This window comes from Salvelinus namaycush, chromosome 34, assembly GCF_016432855.1.
Source record: "Salvelinus namaycush isolate Seneca chromosome 34, SaNama_1.0, whole genome shotgun sequence".
NCBI lineage: Eukaryota > Metazoa > Chordata > Actinopteri > Salmoniformes > Salmonidae > Salvelinus > Salvelinus namaycush.
The window spans coordinates 4,276,762-4,295,402 of NC_052340.1; the positions used below are offsets into that span (position 1 = coordinate 4,276,762).

Sequence of the window (18,641 nt, forward strand, 5' to 3'; positions counted from 1 at the left end):
TATGACCCACGCCACTTACATGCCAATTTCAATACCTAAAAGCGAAGGTTAATATAAATGTTCCCCTTTTTTAGTCATCTGTTTCTTTTGTCGTTTCTAAGTGTCGACTAGTATTTGTTCCCTGAGGGGGAAGTGTTCTTCAGTCTTATTTTTTTTAAACATTTTATTTTGTGTTTTCTTTAGGCCCTAGCTAGCTCCCTGGCTTGTGTGACAGTGAGTGGATTGGATACAGTGCAACCTAGGTGGCTGTCTGCGTGTGGTGCTGAACAGCTGAATGGACGTTCTTTCTTTGGGTTTTGGACGCACCCTCGAAATAATAGCAGCGGCGTGTTTGCCGAGAGCGCTCGTGTTCTTTTGAAGCCCCCCTGCACATCAAGGTCATGCTTCTCATCAGCATGTGAATGAACCTGTATGATAGTGGATAAACTGCAGTAGGGCAGAATTGGATGGAAGCATTATTTCCAGTTGGTAACACAAGACGTAGGGTGGTCTGGTTAAAAGTAGTGCACTATATGGAATAGGGTGCCATTTTTGTGACGTATCCATTTGCTCGTTGCTAGCTTCCTTTGCCTGTAGTAGTAAATGTATAATTATGACTGCCGTCTGCCCGGTATGTCTTATCTATGACTATGGTTCCTGTGCTATCTGACGGTTAGGTGTAGTGCGTTAGTAGATTTGCTAGCGGCTCTCATCGATGATGCTGCATGCATGACACTCCGCAGGCAAAGAGAAACGCGTTTTACAATAAGTGGGAGGTAGCTTTCTTTCTGTTCGTATTGTGGCCTGAAGTAAAAGCTGACTGATGTAGCCTAGCCGACTCCAGGACCGCGTCCCAGGGTTGTGTACATTGGGCGTAGGCTAAGAAAAGTGTCTTAATTTAAGTGCTTTCTCGTTTTACAGTTAGAAATTACATCTGAGAATGCGTCTTTTAGAAGAGGAAGTGACAGGATGGCATCTTTGCGGTCTGTTGGGTCACCATACATGCATGGCCCATCGGTTAACTGTATTGTACAAGGCTAGGTCTTTGGTCACTTTCTTTCCACTTCATTTTGCCACTAAAACCATCAGCACGAGTTCACTTCACGCTTTCTTTGACAGTTTTCGACGTGTCAAGAGACCTCACAAACTCACTGGTGTGGATCCCCCTTCGTACCGCTACGTATGCCAGTCTAATTGCTAAGTCAATTTGAAATGAGTTTGTCATAGTGCGTTAGCTTCCATTTGCTAGCAGTAGAACTTGCACGAACACTGGTCTTAACTCTCTTTTCTGTTGTCACCAAGCATCCATTTTTAAGACCAGATGGCTGAAAAATAGTTCCTGATGGTGTGTCAGGGTACTCTGAACACTCTAATTTGAGTCAAAACAGACAGTCGTATTGCAGAGCAGGGTGATTGACTCTTAGTACAGTACCTTTGTAGCTTCTCACTATGGTTACCACATTAGCATTCCCCGGGGGCAGATCTGATATGAAGATAGGGTTGCATCTCTGGAGAAAGTAAAGGGAGCTTTAAGAGTCAGTCATGATTTTGTTGCATTACTCGCCACGGTGTACCGCTGTGTTGTACCACTCTGAGACGACGTGACTCACCCTCTGCTCTGTGCTGCGTGGGCGTATGCAGCCTTGGTCGTCTCTGCTGAGGAACTGGAACAGCCTAGCGGTGACTCACCCGGGCTACATGGCCTTCCTCACCTACGATGAGGTCAAGGCCCGGCTGCAGAAGTTCATCCACAAGCCTGGCAGGTCAGTGAGAGAGTCTACATGCACACACACCTCAGCCAGATACACTTTCTCCTCTATTGTCAAAGCACAAACACAATGAGAGAGGATGATGATGTTTTGTTATAAACTGGGTGGTTCTCAAGCCCTGAATGCAGGTTTCGCTGACATCTGTGGTGTATCAGACTGTATATCATGGGTATGACAAAACCATTTATTTTTTACTTCTCTAATTATGTCGGTGACCAGTTTATAATAGCAGTGGTATATCAGACTGTATACCATGGGTATGACAAAACCATTTATTTTTTACTTCTCTAATTATGTCGGTGACCAGTTTATAATAGCAGTGGTATATCAGACTGTATACCATGGGTATGACAAAACCATTTATTTTTTACTTCTCTAATTATGTTGGTGACCAGTTTATAGTAGCAGTAAAGGCGCCTCGGGGGGGGGGGGGGGGGGGGGGTTGTGCTATATGGCCAATATACCACGGCTTAGGGCTCTGTGTTGCGTCGTGCATAAGAACAGCCCTTAGCTGTGGTATATTGGCCATTTACCACATCCCCTCGTGCCTTATTGCTTAATTATACACTTTCATTCAAGTTACCATCTCATTATAACCATGACTTTACACTTTCACCTTTATTTTTCTCCCTACAACATATGTGACGGTCACTGACTTGAGTCTTGCCCGTGCTGTCACGTACTCTCACACTCCAAAAACAGCTACTTCGACTACTGTTAAAGCGCCCTGCTTTCTTAGTCTGCCTGTCATGAGCTTACACACACACACACACACACACACAGTAACAAACTCGACCTAACACACTCTGGCGAGCACCGCCAGCTTGGCTGTCGAACGCACACTTGCACAATGACACCAGAAGGCGCCAGTCCACCCTCACCCCTAGTCTCACGTGCCCCCCCTGTGGCACATGGAACAGCATGGTACCTAGCATCAATAGGTCTATTGTAGAGACTGGGCGGATGTCAGTACTCGCTCCAACAGAGGGCAAGTGTGTGACACAACGCGGCAAGTATTGAGCCTTCGTTCACCTCTTGTTCCAAGATGACAAAATTGGTGACTCTTTAAAATGATTTGAATGAATAAGCGTTAAGTATTTGTGGATAGTGTATTCATACTAATAACGCTTGAGGATTCTGTGACGTGTAAACGTTTCCAAGCGTTGTGTGCGTGCGTATGCTGTACACGCTTATAAATTCGGTTGCTTATAGCGTGCACACTCACGCTTACACTATAAGCAATACAATTTTGAAGCATGTACAGTATATTGTTTACTAAAGTTTGTAATGCCTGCAATTTCTTTATAAAAGGCTTGTTAATGAAAATGTATCCTTTAGTATTGAACTCAGGACAGAGAAGCTCACCAGGAGTTTGCTTAGGGTGGGGATGAGCTGGGATTGGGCTTTTTGTTTAGGGTGTTTTCCCTATTGTCATTAGTCTTTGGTATGTGTGTTCCACAGCTACATCTTCAGGCTGAGCTGCACGCGGCTGGGCCAGTGGGCCATCGGCTACGTCACTGCAGATGGGAACATCCTGCAGACCATCCCCCACAACAAGCCCCTCTTCCAGGCCCTCATCGACGGCTTCCGGGAAGGATTGTGAGTTCACCAACCTCTCTCTCCCTTTCTCTGTGTGTCTGCCTTTCTCTCTCTGTATCTGTCTCTTGCCTGTCCGTCTCTCTCTCGTCTCTCTCTATTTCTCGCTCTCTCCAGTCTCAACTCAAGAGCTGATCTTTCTATAAACAATGTGGATCATTTTACATCTCAAAGTTCTTGTGCCACTGAACTCAAACCAACATGTCTCATGTTGCATCGGCCACGACTCCATGTCCCCTTCTGTTTTCATAAGCAGCAGGAGAGTTTGATTTGCAATGTGCAGTCAGTGGTTTGGGTGGATAGTGGCTATAATGGCGTCTCCTACAGCAGTGGTTCCACACTCTGGTCCTCGAGTACCCCCAACACCTTTCTGTTGTAGCCCCGGACAAGCACACCTGATTCTACTTGTCCACTAATAATCAACTCCTTGACAAGTTGAATGAGGTGTGTTTGTCAGGGGGTTTAAACAAAAATGTGTACTGTTGGGGGTACTCGAAGACCGGAGTTGGGAACCCCTGTCCTAGAGTATGCCAGTGTTCAAACTTCTGTTTTTTTTATTTTTATAAACGCTGTGGTAAGAATCTTTCAGCCTGTAATCAAATGCTGAATTAGTCTGTGAAAGGTTGTAGGCTACATGCGATTTGCTTTGCGAAGAGCCTCATGCATGTGTTCTATAAAGCCACTATGTAAAGTATCACTTAGGCCTCAAGGTTACGCGAAAGACGTAGTCGAAAACATACAGCTGCGACTCAAATGACACCCTATTCCCCATATGGTGCTGTGTGTTTTTTAAATGTAAGATTAAAAATTATTTTACCCCCGTTTTCTCCCCAATTTCGGGGTATCCAATTGGTAGTAGTTACAGTCTTGTCTCATCGCTGCAACTCCCGTACGGACTCGGGAGAGGCGAAGGTTGAGAGCCATGCGTCCTCCGAAACACAACCCAACCAAGCCGCACTGCTTCTTGACACAATGCACATCCAACCCGGAAGCCAGCCGCACTAATGTGTCGGAGGAAACACCGTACACCTGGCGACCTGGTCAGCGTGCATTGCGCCCGGCCCGCCACAGGAGTCGCTGGCGATGAGATAAGGATTTCCCTGCCGGCCAAACCCTCCCTAACCCGGACGACGCTGGGCCAGTTGTGCGTGGACCTTCCGGTGCGCGGCCGGCTGCGACAGAGCCTGGGCTCGAACCCAGAATCTCTGGTGGCACAGCTAGCACTGCGATGCCACCCGGGAGGCCGGTGCCATGTTTTTAAACCCTTGTGGCGGGCCCTGTGTGGCTTTAGTCAATAGTAGTGTACTTTATATCGGGAATAGGGTGTCATTTGAGACAACCTACAGTACCAGTCAAAAGTTTGGACACACCTCCCTCCGAGAGAACGCCAAGAGGTGTGCAAAACTGTCATCAAGGCAAAGTGTGGCTACTTTGAAGAATCTAAAATATTTAACACTTTTTTTGGTTACTACATTATTCCATGTGTTTTTTCATAGTTTAGTTTTGATGTCATCACTATTATTCTACAATGTAGGAAATTAGTGAAAATAAAGAAAAACCCTTGAATGAGTATGTGTCCAAACTTTTGACTGGTACTTGAATGTGTGTTGGTTTACCCTTGTGAGTGACCATCTCCTCTGCCCAGCTACCTGTTCCCTGACGGGCGCTCCCAGAACCCAGACCTCACAGGACTGTGTGAGCCCTCGCCACAAGACCATATCAAAGTCACACAGGTAGGTCTCGCTCTCTCACTCTCTCACTCATTCATTCATTAATAACCTTACATACTGCACATCCTGAATCTCGGGTCCTGCTCTGTAGAGAAAACGTTTTGAAACTGAGTGAAAAAGGGTACTCTTTAAACTTGTCCAGTAGGAAATTCAATTGTATTTTCTGTTTTTAAATGTTTTTGCTATGGTGAGCCTTACTGAACACGACCCTGGCTCCTTTTTTAGTTGCAATATAAGGGTGCTTTTAATCTGCTCTATTTGTGTTTACTGTACATGCTATCCTACGCTCTGGGAGGTCTGCTGAAATCCCATGGCTGACCATGTATCTCTGTGTGTACGTCCTCAGGAGCAATATGAGCTCTACTGTGAGATGGGCTCCACCTTCCAGCTGTGTAAGATCTGTGCGGAGAACGACAAGGACGTGAAGATCGAGCCCTGCGGTCACCTCATGTGTACCTCCTGTCTCACCGCCTGGCAGGTACTGTACCCCTAGTCTCTTTCACACTGCTGGGTAAGGGGGGGGGTGTTTGGTGGGTGTGTCGGTCAGTGGACGGAAGTGTATATGTGGGTGCATGCATGTGCATTCTCATATAGACATGAATGTTCCTAATCCCTCCTCCCTCTCTCTCTCTCTTCTTTTCTTCTCCTTCAGGAGTCCGAGGGTCAGGGCTGCCCATTCTGCCGCTGTGAGATCAAGGGCACGGAGCCCATCGTGGTTGACCCCTTTGACCCCAAGGACCCCATAGGGGGCTCCTACGGGAGCTGCAGGGGTATTTTCGGGGCGGAGGGTGCCCCGTCGCCCAGCTACGACGATGACGACGACGACCGGCTGGAAGACCCCCACCTCATGATGAGCAAGCTGGCCTGTTCCAAGGTGAGCGTGGTCTAGCTGGGCCCTAAATCTGATTTGGAGCCCTCTTCCTCCTTACTGTAGCTCCTGGGTGAAGTTTCCCCTAGGTACAGGTCTAGGATCAGCTTCCCCTCCCCCAATCTTAACATTTTAGTGGGGAAAATGCGAAAACTGACCCAAGATAAGTGTCTAGGGACAACTTTACATTACTCTTCCTCTCCCTGGGCCACGTTCAGCAAGGCACAACATTGTGGAACGTTCAGATAGAAACGTATTATTTGTGACAGAATTCTTTCTCAAAGTTTACCTACTGAATGTTGGCACATAGCCTACTGTAATCCTTGTGGACTATAAATGTGCACCCCCGCTCTAAACTGAACTCTTCTGAGGAACTCTTCCTCTCTCTTTCCCGCACCTTCTGAGTGTAAGATCACATCGCTTTCATCTTTGACTTCTAAGTATCCGGGTTAGCTTTGCTTCTTCCAGGTATTTGAGGTCTTTATTTTTCTCCTCTTGTGAGACAGCATCTTTCAGCTGTCTCTTTGTAACACGTCAGAACTCAGCCAGTGGAGTAAGCTTGAATAGACGAATACTTTAAGAGTGAGATTACACAGCTTTGATGTGATGGGAATTGTTTCCTTTGGTATTGAAGAGTAAGTGTGCAGTGACAAGTTTCCAGAACTCTCTCCCTGAGCTGTAGTGTGATGTTGCAGGTGGAGCGGCCCCCTTCGCCCATGTCCCTGGCGCCGCAGTCCTCCCTGCCCCCCGTGCCCCCCCGCCTTGACCTCCTGCAGCACCGACCGCCCAACCCCCCAGGAGCATCCAGCCCAGGGACCACGTCCAAGGCAAGCTCTTTGCGCATTCAGTCGAAAAATGGGAATGTCGCAAGTTGAAATGTGTGTGAGAGACGGGCCTATTTAGCCACTGTTGGACCGCAATGGAGGTTGAATAGAAATTAAAATAAGTAGTAATAATTTATGTTTTGTATAGCACAGACCAAAATCCTCAAAAAACTTTGTTAAATATCAAAGTGTTTTTGGCATGACCGCTGTTAATTAATGTGCTTCCGTGATAAGTTGACAAATGCTCCTATGAAGGAGGCTACTACTTCCTATGAAAACAGATGAAATTGATTCAGTCCTCACGGTCTGTAATTGTGCTCTCCTTTCCTGTAGGCGTCCTCCCACCACAAGGACAAGCCTCTCCCCCTGCCCCCAGCCCTGAGGAACCTACCGCCCCCTCCTCCACCAGACAGACCTCTCTCTGACGGGTGGCTCGGCAGACGGCCACTACCCTGCACCCCCCTGGGGGAGCCCAAGCTTCCCCCGGCCCCGCCCAACCGCAACCTGGCCGACTGGAACCCCAGGCCGGTGCCCAAGGCCCCCGGACAGCCACCCGGTGTGGGAGACAGGCGGGGGGTCCGGGAGCTCTCAAACAGACACTCCCTCCCCCTGGCCCTACCGTCAGCCCTAGACGGATGCACCGACGGACAGCGGAACAACAGCTCGCTCAGTTTGGACCATCAGCTGGTGAAGGGAGCCCAGGTATAATACTAGCTTCTGTTAGAGCAGTTGGTTAAATGTGGTTTCACAGACATGGATTTCATCTATACCAAGAGTGTGTACAGTTGCACGTGACTGTTAGGATCACAAGTGAGTATTTACAGAAATAGGACTTTAGCGGTGTCTTCTCTGTTCCTCCCCAGAGTTTTGGAGGCACGGCGTCTGGCAGTCAGGAGTATGACAACCCCAAAGTGAGGCCTTCAGTCTCGGCCAATGCCATCTATGCTCTGGCAACAAGGTACACGCACTCCTCTCCCTGCTGTGTGAATGTGCTATATGATGTATAAGGCCAGGAGTTTTTCCTGGCTGAGTGACTTTACCTGAGTTATAGGTATAGCCTATAGTCAGAACCTAGAGTTTTCCCTGATCAGGTCCCAAAATCCCAATCTGTTTATATTAAGTGTCCCCCTCACTCCCTGTGTTGTCAGACCCCATCCAGATCTGATGCCTGTGGCTGGGGAGGAGATCTACGAGAGTGACGAGGAGTCCGACTACATGATCCCCACCTCTCGGCCTGTCCTGGCCCCCATGGCAGCCCCCCTTGTGGTGACAGAGACCCCAGCTCCCAAATCCCCCCAGCCCAGCTCTCTTAACTCATGGTAAGCACCCTCTGCTATAAGACCCACTCATTGAGAGACGCTTAATTGAAAAGTTTCACTCTAAGTTCGTTGATAACAGTGATGATATTGTAGGTGTACTGTGTACATCTTCAGTAATGTATTTTCTTATTCTGACAATTGATTGCACGTCAATAGCGAAAAACACAAGTAAAAAAATAAAAATATATATATTATAAAGTCTAGCCATATGATGTCATGTCCTCTTAGCTTCCCTCCCCTTCCTGTGTTTGATAGGCCCATGCTGAAGGACCTGGATGAAGGACCTCAAATGTATGAAGCCATGTATAACATCCAGGCCCAGGCCCTCACAGCCTCCCTGCTTCACCTGGCCAGAGACTCGGGTACTGCCCTATCACAAAACTATGGCTGTGTGCCAAATGGCACCCTATTCACTACGTAGTGAATTACTTTTGACTAGTACTTTATGGCCACTCTGTTCTAAACACAATCTGCTTCTGCTTATTATAAACACACATGTAGTATACCCCGTCTTTGCTAGTTCAGCACGCTCTATTCTCATTTTACCCCACCGTTCTAGCCCACTCTATTCTATCCCACTCTATTCTATTAAATTCCATTCTATTTGAGGAGATTAAAATGCCATTGTTTCATTTCACCCTTCTGACCTGACTGTGAATCCCTCTCTTCCCCAGATTGCTCTGAGCTGCCCCCCCTGGCCAGTACCAATGGCCCTATCTGGGAGATCCCCTGCCCGGTCCGGGAGCTTCCCGAGGAGGTAGAGGAGGAGAACGGCTACGACATCCCCAAACCAGCGTTGCCCGTGGCCCGACGCACCCTCTCCGAGCTGGGGGCAGCCACCAGCGCCGCCTTCAGCCGTCTCGTCATGGACAGCGAGCCCGGAGCGTCTGCCTGTAAGGCCCCCACAACTCAGAGCCAGTGATGTAGTTAATTTGTAGGGTCAGGAGTTTCAAAAGGGGGTAGTTCGAGCCGCATGTGGCTTGAGAGCCATGTGTTTCAGACCCTTATAGTTAATTTGTAGGGCGGGGAGTTTTTTCTGACCTCATCTGACCAGGGAACACTGGACCCTAGGTAGTTTATTTGATAAAGACATGTACAACAAACGGTGCACCAGATTTGAGCTAAATAAATAGCCAATTCTCATCTGCAATTGTAAGATATAGGCTGTTACTAGAGCCCAGAGTTTTTCCGTCCCAGTCATGGGTTGAGGAAAAACTCCTGGCCCAGTGCACCTCGAATGGTTGACCACCCCTGGGTATTTAACGAGGCTGTCCCTCGTGTAGTATTCCTATGTCTAAGTCTTCAAGACTTACGATTGCGAATCGAGATTTGGGCAGGAGTACTGAATTGTAATGTGCACGCTGCTTGTTGTTCTGTGGTTTGTGATGCGGATGCTGTTCTATTCTCTTCCCTGTTCTTGTAGCCTTCTCAGAGTCCAGCGACGCCCCAGAGCGGCCGCCCAAGCCCCTCCCCCGACGCTTCAACTCAGAGCGCCGGCGCAGCCCCATACCTCCTGGATTAGGCACTGGAGGAGGCGGAGGAGGGTCGGGAGAAGGAGGTGGAGGAGTAGCCAACCCCCAGATCACCAGCGAGATTGAGCATCTCATGAGCCAAGGCTACACCTACCAGGACATCCAGAAAGCCCTGATGATTGCACAGAACAATATGGAGATGGCCAAGAATATCCTGCGCGAATTTGTCTCCATTCCCTCCACTGCGCACATTCTTACATAGTACCTCTGCTCCAGCCCTGCCCAGCTCAGCCCAAAGCAAAATCGCCTGCAGTACTAGCGCTTCAGTGCTAACTGGAGCCCCTGCAGTCTCCTGTCCGGCGCCCTCTCAAAGCTAGCTCAATGCTAACTGTGTGGGACTCCGAGCCCTGCACTCCACGTGATTTCTCAAGAGTGTCTGGACGCCTTTTGTAATGTGCTGCAGGGCCACTCTCCATATTCCACGTGGTGATGCTGATGGCTCATCGTGCAACCGAAGCTTCGGCGGGTCTTTCTCAGTCGTTTTCGCGTCCTCCCGAGGCCTCTACCGAAATGTAATCGACACCTCGCAAAAAAAACAAAACATGTACGTGTGTCTATATAAGAATTTAATATATAACAAAATATATATTAAATGTGTATAATGTCTACATATATATTTCCAATGAGTTCCGCTTCGAAGGTCTTTTTTTTTTTCATGTCGTTCATGTTAAGGATAGGTTGCAGAGGACAAAGATAGTGGTTCTTTGAAACCGCTCTGAGGGAGAGAGCACCTTTCTATAGTCCCCAGCCCTCACTTTGAGGAGAAAGACAGACTTGGTTTAGCATTTAGAAGCAGGCGTTTCCTAAACATTTGACAACATGTCAAATGTGGCCTTTTAATGATATTGCTTCGGTACTTTCTGGGGAAATTAATGTTTGTGTTGCGCCTCAAAGTAGCATAATGTTAGTGTTAGAGGTCTGGACTGTCATCTCCAGCTAAGGTTGTAGCCCGGTGTGTGTTTGTGTATGCGCTTTCAAGTGATCTACAGCTATGGGAAAGGTTAAACCCACAGGGGATGTGTCTTTGTCTGGGATGTGTCTTTGTCTGGGATGTGTGTACGGTGTGTCTGGCCATTGACTTGGCTAGTAGGGTAGTGACGCGTGATGGCTGACCGAGTTCACGATTGACAATTTTGACTTAACCCCGGTGAAAGGCAAAGCTGTGTTTTGACTGTGTTATTAGCTATATGCATAATTTCCTACTGTGGGTAGCATTATTTCCTACATCGAATCACCTCATCAGTGATTTAGATGACCAAACTGGGACTGGGAAGCCTGTGTTTAGTTTGTTCAGTGAGACGGTTTTTAGAGGCAGTCCTGGCTCTGCTGTTAAGCCACACAAATGTGTGATACCAACTTCGGATGACTTGGATGTCTATGTTAGAGCAGTGGAGGAGGGGGGGGTTCTCTCTCTCACTCCCACTCCCATTCTGTCAGATCTAATCAATCGAAGCCATCTGGGAGGTCCCGATTGGCCCATGTCCCAATCCCTCTTCTATTCCTGTGCAAAATGAATGTGGGTTAATCGTTCTTCCTCAAATGTAGTGCATCTTTCTAAACATACTTCTCTCTACCAATCGTCTGAATGGGAGGGGCAAAGTGTACTGAAATCTAATGGTGGGCAAAAAAGTATTGACGGATTCTATTAAAGGCCCAGTACCGGGCCAAGATTTTATGATGCGTTGAACACAGCTCAGATAATGAGAAGAGCTTCGTCCGAGATGTACACCGAAGCTGTTCAGCGTTGTGAGAGAAAAAAAAATATGTCATCGATTTACTTTAATAATATATTATTATTATGATCATTATTGTTATTATTAATTCAGAAGTGCTTTACTGCTGCTACTATTGTTATTGCTATACTATTAAGCCTTAAATGTACATTTGTGAATATTGTTGTTTAACCTCCTCTTTTTTTAAAGTGACAGTATCTAATTTGTGTTTTTTATTTGGTGATGTAGCATACTTGAAAATGCAAGCAGCTTGGGTTGTGCAATTCAAGCTGAATTCAGTTGTTTTCTTATCTTTAGTGTTGGACTGGATAGCCTTTAGGGGAATTATGATGACATCATAAATCGCACCGTCAGCATATTGACCTAAGTGGTAGCACCGGCAAAACGAACAATGTGATTGGTGAAAAGGAACAGTGCCATAACTCAGTCAGACGTCTGTATTGTAAATGCCTCTACTTTAAAGGGGAGTACATCTAATCTAGATGAAATTGGGTGTTTTGCAAGCTTTGTTATTAAGGATCGTCTTAATTGCACAGCTGCAAAAAGCCCAGTAGCTTAGTGAACAAGGACATGTTGAGACGCACACCCAAAATGTTGACGGGTCGCACCCCCCCCAAAAGGGGAAAGAAAGTTTCACGTTCTATATAACTCTTATTTATTTTTGTAAACCTTTCCGGTTTGATAGGGTTATAAAGAGTTTTATTTTTCCTATAGAGATATTACAACCATTGTTTGGGTCGGGTCAACGCAACAGCAGGGTTTGTGGACCAGTTGGGAATGTGGACATTTTGTTCTCTGTTTTCACGGAGAGGTTTCCCAGGTTTCCTCAAAATCCCGGTTGGAGAATTCCCAAGTTTTAGGATTCCCCTCCCCGTTATTACTTCCTGATTCCAGGAAAACCTGGGAATTGTGGGAACATTTCTGGAATTTTGCAATCTGATCTGTAACTCAGGAATACCATATGTACACTAACCAGACAAGTGACTTTTCACATGGACTGTTCCGACTAGTCTTGACTCAATGAGTTGACAACACATTGTTAAACTAACGAATGCACTCATTGAAGGTGCACCATGTTCCTGTATGACTACATGATAGGTCTTCATTCACTTTGAGTGTTCCGATTCAGTGGTTATAGGGCCTTCAGAGTTTGAACGCAATCCACAAACCTCTATTTTTAGGGAGGCTATACCGATGAATATGCGAATGTCCACACGTATTGAATTGACAAATGTAGTCTATAACTAATTGTCATCATAACTTGCACATCATCTTGTGCTGACTTCTCTTACATTGTTGGTTAATATGTAAAAATTGCACTGGCTCAAATTCCCATATTTTTATCTCCAAGACAGGTACTATTGAGGTACATTGACTTCACCCCTAAAGGTGGAGAGGCTCTGATTCTACAGCCGCAATGGGCTGTAGAATCATCGTATAGGCTAGCTTCTCAACTGTATCTCAGTCTCCAGACTGGAAGAGGTTTGTGGTGTCCTTAGTTTATTTTTCTTCTGTTCCTAGTTGCCTTGAGCGAAACGTTGATGTAACTTTTGAGTGCACCATGTTCAATAGGGATTGTGAGGTTTCGCCTCCCGAGTGACAGCAGTCTAAGGCACTGCGTTGCAGTGTTGCGGCGTCACTACAGCCTGGGGTTTGATCCCAGGCTGTGTCATTACCGAGTCCCATAGGGTGGTGCACAATTGGCCCAGCGCCATCCGGGTTAGGGAAGGGGTTTGGCCGGTGGGGCTTTACTTGGCTCATCGCGCTCTAGTGACTCCTTGTGGTGGGCTGGGCGCCTGCAGGCTGACGACGATCGCCAGTTGAACGGTGTTTCCTCCGACACATTGGTGCAACTGGCTTCTGAGTTAAGCGAGCGGGTGTTAAGAAGCGTGGTTTGGGGCGTCATGTTTCGGATGGCGCATTACTCGACTTTCGCCTCTCCCGAGCTCATTGAGGAGTTGCAGCGATGAGACAAGATCTTAATCACAAAATTGGGGAGAAAAAGAGGGGTAAAATTACAAAAATAAATAAAGGTTTTGTGAGGTTTCAGAAAGCAATCGCTTTTCCTTTAATATTAATTAATGTACTGATTCTTGTCTATGTATAAACATGTACAGTGCATTCGGAAAGTATTCAAACCCCTTTTCTACTTTTTTTTACTGCTTTATTCTAAAATGGTTTAAATAGTTTTTTCCCCTCATCAATCTATACGCAATACCCCATAATGACAAAGTAGAACCTGGTTTTTAGACATTTTTGCAAATGTATAAAAAACATTACATTTACATAAGTATTCAGACCCTTTACTCAATACTTTGTTGAAGCACCTTTGGCAGCGATTACAGCCTCGTGTCTTCTTTGGTATGAAGCTACAAGCTTGGCAAACCTGTATTTGGGGGGTTTCTCATATTTTTCTTTGCAGACCTTCTCAAGCTCTGTCAGGTTGGATGGGGAGCGTCGCTGCACAGCTATTTTCAGGTCTCTCCAGAGATGTTCTTGTCTGGGCTCAGGCTGGGCAAATCAAGGACATTCAGAGACTTGTCCCGAAGCCACTCCTACGTTGTCTTGGCTGTGTACTTAAGGTCATTGTCTGGTTGGAAGATGAACCTTGGCCCCAGTCCGAGGTCCTGAGCGCTCTGGATTAGGTTTTCATCAAGGATCTCTCTGTACTTTCCTCCGTTTATCTTTCCCTCAATCCTGACTAGTCTCCCGGTCCCTTCCGCTGAAAAACATTCCCACAGCATGATGCTGCCACCACCATACTTCACCGTAGGGATGGTGCCATGTTTCTTCCGTACGTGACGCTTGACATTCAGGCCAAAGAGTTCAATCTTGGTTTCATCAGAACAGAGAATCTTATTTCTAATGGTCTGAGAGTCCTTTAGGTGCCTTTTGGCAACTCCATGCTGGCTGTCATGTGCATTTTGACTGAGGAGTGGCTTCCGTCTGGCCACTCTACCATCAATTCCTGCTTGGTGGAGTGCTGCAGAGATGGTTGTCCTTCTGGATGGTTCTCCCATCTCCACAGAGGAACTCTAGAGCTCTGTCAGCGTAACCATCCGATTCTTGGTCACCTCCCTGACCAAGGCCCTTCTCCCCCGGTTGCTCAGTTTGGCTGGGTGGCCAACTCTAGGAAGTCTTGGTGGTTCCAAACTTCTTTCATTTAAGAATGATGGAGGCCACTGTGTTCTTCGGGATCTTCAATGCTGCAGACATTTTTTGGTACCCTTCCCCAGATCTGTGCCTTAACACAATCCTGTCTCGGAACTCTACGGACAATTAATTTGACCTCATGGCTTGGTTTTTGCTCTGACATGCACTGTAAACTGTGGGACCTTAAATATAGACACGTGTGTGTGTGTGTGTGTGTGTGTGTGTGTGTGTGTGTGTGTGTGTGTGTGTGTGTGTGTGTGTGTGTGTGTGTGTGTGTGTGTGTGTGTGTGTGTGTGTGTGTGTGTGTGCCTTTCCAAATCATGTCCAATCAATTGAAATTACCACAGGTAATTTTCAATCAAGTTGTAGAAACATCTCAAGGATGATCAATGGAAACAGGATGCACATGAGCTCAATTTCGAGACTCATAGCAGAGGGTCTGAGTACTTATATAAATAAGGTATTTCTGTTTTTTATTTTTAGTACAATTTATTTTATTCATTTTAAAATAAGGCTGTAATGTAACAAAATGTGGGAAAAGTCAAGGGGTCAGAATACTTTCCGTATGTGCCTTCAGAAAGTATTTACACCCTTAGACTTATTCCACATTTTGTTGTTACAGCCTGAATACAAAATGGATTACAAACATTTCTCACTCATATACACACACTACCACATAATGACAAATTGAAAACATGTTTACAAATTTATTGAAAATGAAATGCAGAAATCTCATTTACATAAGTATTCACACCCCTGAGTCAATATATGTATGAATCACCTTTGGCAGCGATTACAGCTGTGAGTCTTTCTGGGTAAGTCTCTAAGAGCGTTGCACTCCTGGATTGTACAATATTTGCACATTCTTTAAAAAAACTATTCTTCAAGCTCTATCAAATTGGTTGTTGATCATTGCTAGACAACCATTTCCCACTCTTGCCATAGATTTTCAAGCCGATTTAAGTCAAAACTAACTCAGCCACTTGTGAACATTCACTGTCTTCTTGGTAAGCAACTTCAGTGTAGACTTGGCCTTGTCCTGCTGAAAGGTGAATTCATCTCATATTGTCTGGTGGAAAGCAGACGGAACCAGGTTTTCCTGTTTTGCCTGTGGTTAGCTCCATTCCGTTTTTATTTTTTTTATCCTGGAAAGCTCCCCAGTCCTTAACGATTACAAGCATACCCATAACATGATCCAGCCACCACTATGTTGTATTGGTTTGCTCCAAATATAACCCTTTGTATTCAGGATAAAAAGTGAATTTCTTTGCCACATATTTTGGGGTATTACAACAGGATGCATGTTTTGAAATATTTTTTATTCTGCACAGGCGTCCTTTTCATTCTGTCAATTGGGTTAGTATTGTGGAGTAACAACAATGTTGTTGATCTATCCTCAGTTTTCTCCCATCACAGTCATTAAACTCTGTAACTGTTTTAAAGTCACCATTGGTCTCATGTTGAAATCCCTAGGCATTTTCCTTCCTCTCCAGAAACTGAGTTAGGAGGACGCCTGTATCTTTGTAATGACTGGGTGTGTTGATATACCATCCAAAGTGTAATTAATAACTTCGCCAAGCTCAAAGGGATATTCAATGTCTGCTGTTTATACCACTAGGTGCCCTTCTTTGCAAGGCATTGGAAAACTTCCCTGGTCCTTGTGGTTGAATCTGTGTTTGAAATTCACTGCTCAACTGAGGGACAGATAATTGTATGTGTGGGGTACAGGGATGAGGTAGTTATTCAGAAATCATGTTAAACACTGTTATTGCACACAGAATCAGTCCATGCAACTTATGTGACTTGTTAAGCACATTTTTACTTCTTTAGGCTTGCCGTAACAAAGGGGTTGAATACTTATTGACTCAGGACATTTTCAGCTTCTCATTTTTAATGAATTTGTAAACATTTTGAAAAATATTTTCCACTTTGACCTTATGGGCTATTGTGTGTAGGTCCGTGACATAACATCTCAATTGTATCCAGTTTAACTTCAAGCTGTAGCACAACAACAAAATGTGGAAAAAGTCGAGGGGTGTGAATACTTTCTGAAGGCACTGTAAGTGTATACTGACCTTTTTTCTACATACTATACCAATTTGTGCTACGATACTGTCACTTTAAAAATGAAGTGTATAGTTACTGATTTAAAATATGTGAAAATTGCTATGTTTCATTTCGCATTCCTGTACATGTCAGATTTTATATTCACCCCTCCCCCAAAGGTTTTTGTTTACTTTTGTGGATAATTTTGTGCACAGTGCCATATGTTTAGAAGTGTCAGTAATGTTCTCCTGATGACTAGAATAAGGCATTGTCTGACGAGCGAACATGGTTTCAGCCCGTTGGTCTAACAATCTAAGATAGTCCAGTATTGGTTCTTACCTATACGCCTTCTCTGCCTATGGGACGACGTCACCACATTACACATCAAACTCCTCTCCCCAATTGGAATTGTTCCATTTTTTACCAGAAGAGGGAGCTGTCTGTCCTCGATGCCATTTTTCTCTTCAACAGTCGAGGCGTTTCTTGAACTTTTTGATGGTTTTTAACGCTCATCACTTTGGAAGTATGCACAGTGCTATACTGTTTATTAAAAGAGTAGGTAAAGACGTCATGTCTCAGTTTAACGGTACTTATCCATAGCTGAACACAGTCCTTGAGCAATCTCTCTCTACTCTGGTCCACACGTGTCGCAACACCAGTGTTGCGGAGAAATCCATTTTCTTCAGCTATACAGTTTTTAAGCCATGTTTTATACATAACATGTTATTGGCTGCTGATTGTGCCCCAGGCTTGCTGTTGGAGGAAACTTGGCCAGTCCCAAATCAAACCCTAGCCCCCTATGCACCTTAAGGACTAATATGGTAATTGCTCCCTCTTACCTTCTGATAGGAAAAGAGGCATTTTCTGCATATTGTATTTACCGAATTCCCTCAATCCTCCCTAAGTGCATAGGGGCTATGGGTCGGTTTGGGATTGGGCAAGTGTCCGCCTCTCTCTCGCTGCCTTACTGCTTCAGCTTTTCTCACTACCAAGGTCTAAACTGCCATCAGTGCTCTGACGTCCGCTTTGGTTTAAAACATCTGTCTGTCCATGCATGTGGATGGTCCGATAAGGTGGACCTTTCAGAGTCCATTGTTTTTTTGTTATGCGTTTTCCATTTATTAACGTATTTATTAATTTACCGCTGTACTCCTCCCCTAAAACGTCACGAAATCCTGTTTTTCTTTTCTGGAATTTGAAGCATTTTTCTTTTCTTAAAAAAAAAAATTAAATATGCATTGTTACGCTGCACTTATTTAGTCCATAATCATTTATCTTTATCATAATCTATATTTCCACTGTATCCATTATCATAGACATCCCTCAATTTGATGCAATCGTGTCTTGTCACTTGAATCACAAAGAAAGGACAGAGAGAACCTCAGTTGGGCAATGCCCTGATTCTCCACCCTTCTCCCGAGTCCCGAAGCATGCAGTCATGGATTTAACAATATTGGAAACTACCTCAAACGCTTACACTGACTACTTTTAAGTCCACGAATGGGGAGGGTGCACTGTGCAAATGCACACTTTGGGAGAAGGGTGGAAATCGGAACGCAACCTTGGACTTTAGGTTCGACGGTGAACTTGAACATGTTTTAATTGTCAACATTGGTGTGAGCTTTTCCTCCATTTCATCTTCCAGTGATAAGCGGACAATCTGCCAGTCGACCTACAACAGTCATCCCTGCGTGAACACACCTTGGTAAGAATTGTTAGCACCGTTGTAGTGTTCTTAAGAAAGGTCTAAGATCCGTTCTGCATATTGGCCCGGTACACCCAATTCTTGTTGCCCTCATCTTGGTATCGATTAAAAATAGAATAAAACTCCCAAATCCATTACTTATCTGAATATGTTTTAGTACTCTTGGGAAGAAACGTGGGAAACATGGGAGATGACCAGCTACTGTAGTACACCATACATTCCTGTCTTCACAAGCCGAAATTGATCTTCTCGTCTAGCTATGTTTTATATTTGGAGTATATACAGTATTCTTTCTATCAATTTCTTGCTAGTCCTGTTAAAAAAACGGAAAGTTGCAGGTTGTCAAGATGTACAATCTTTTCAGGCTTGAAGAGAGACACGTTTTTC

The 18,641-nt window shown here is 45.2% G+C and overlaps 1 protein-coding gene across 1 annotated transcript in view; it reads left to right on the top strand.

The window, feature by feature from the left end:
- LOC120028686 (E3 ubiquitin-protein ligase CBL-like) overlaps positions 1-12,063 on the top strand; it is a 32,628-nt gene extending 20,565 nt beyond the window's left edge. Inside the window, exons 5-16 of the mRNA XM_038973914.1 lie at positions 1,621-1,742; positions 3,210-3,347; positions 4,990-5,077; positions 5,421-5,552; positions 5,727-5,948; positions 6,638-6,769; positions 7,100-7,468; positions 7,630-7,724; positions 7,915-8,085; positions 8,341-8,447; positions 8,760-8,978; positions 9,509-12,063. Of these exons, the coding sequence (XP_038829842.1) occupies positions 1,621-1,742; positions 3,210-3,347; positions 4,990-5,077; positions 5,421-5,552; positions 5,727-5,948; positions 6,638-6,769; positions 7,100-7,468; positions 7,630-7,724; positions 7,915-8,085; positions 8,341-8,447; positions 8,760-8,978; positions 9,509-9,819 (2,106 nt within the window). The 3' untranslated portion in view covers positions 9,820-12,063. The remainder of the gene's footprint in view (positions 1-1,620; positions 1,743-3,209; positions 3,348-4,989; positions 5,078-5,420; positions 5,553-5,726; positions 5,949-6,637; positions 6,770-7,099; positions 7,469-7,629; positions 7,725-7,914; positions 8,086-8,340; positions 8,448-8,759; positions 8,979-9,508) is intronic.
- The last annotated feature ends 6,578 nt before the right edge of the window (positions 12,064-18,641 follow it).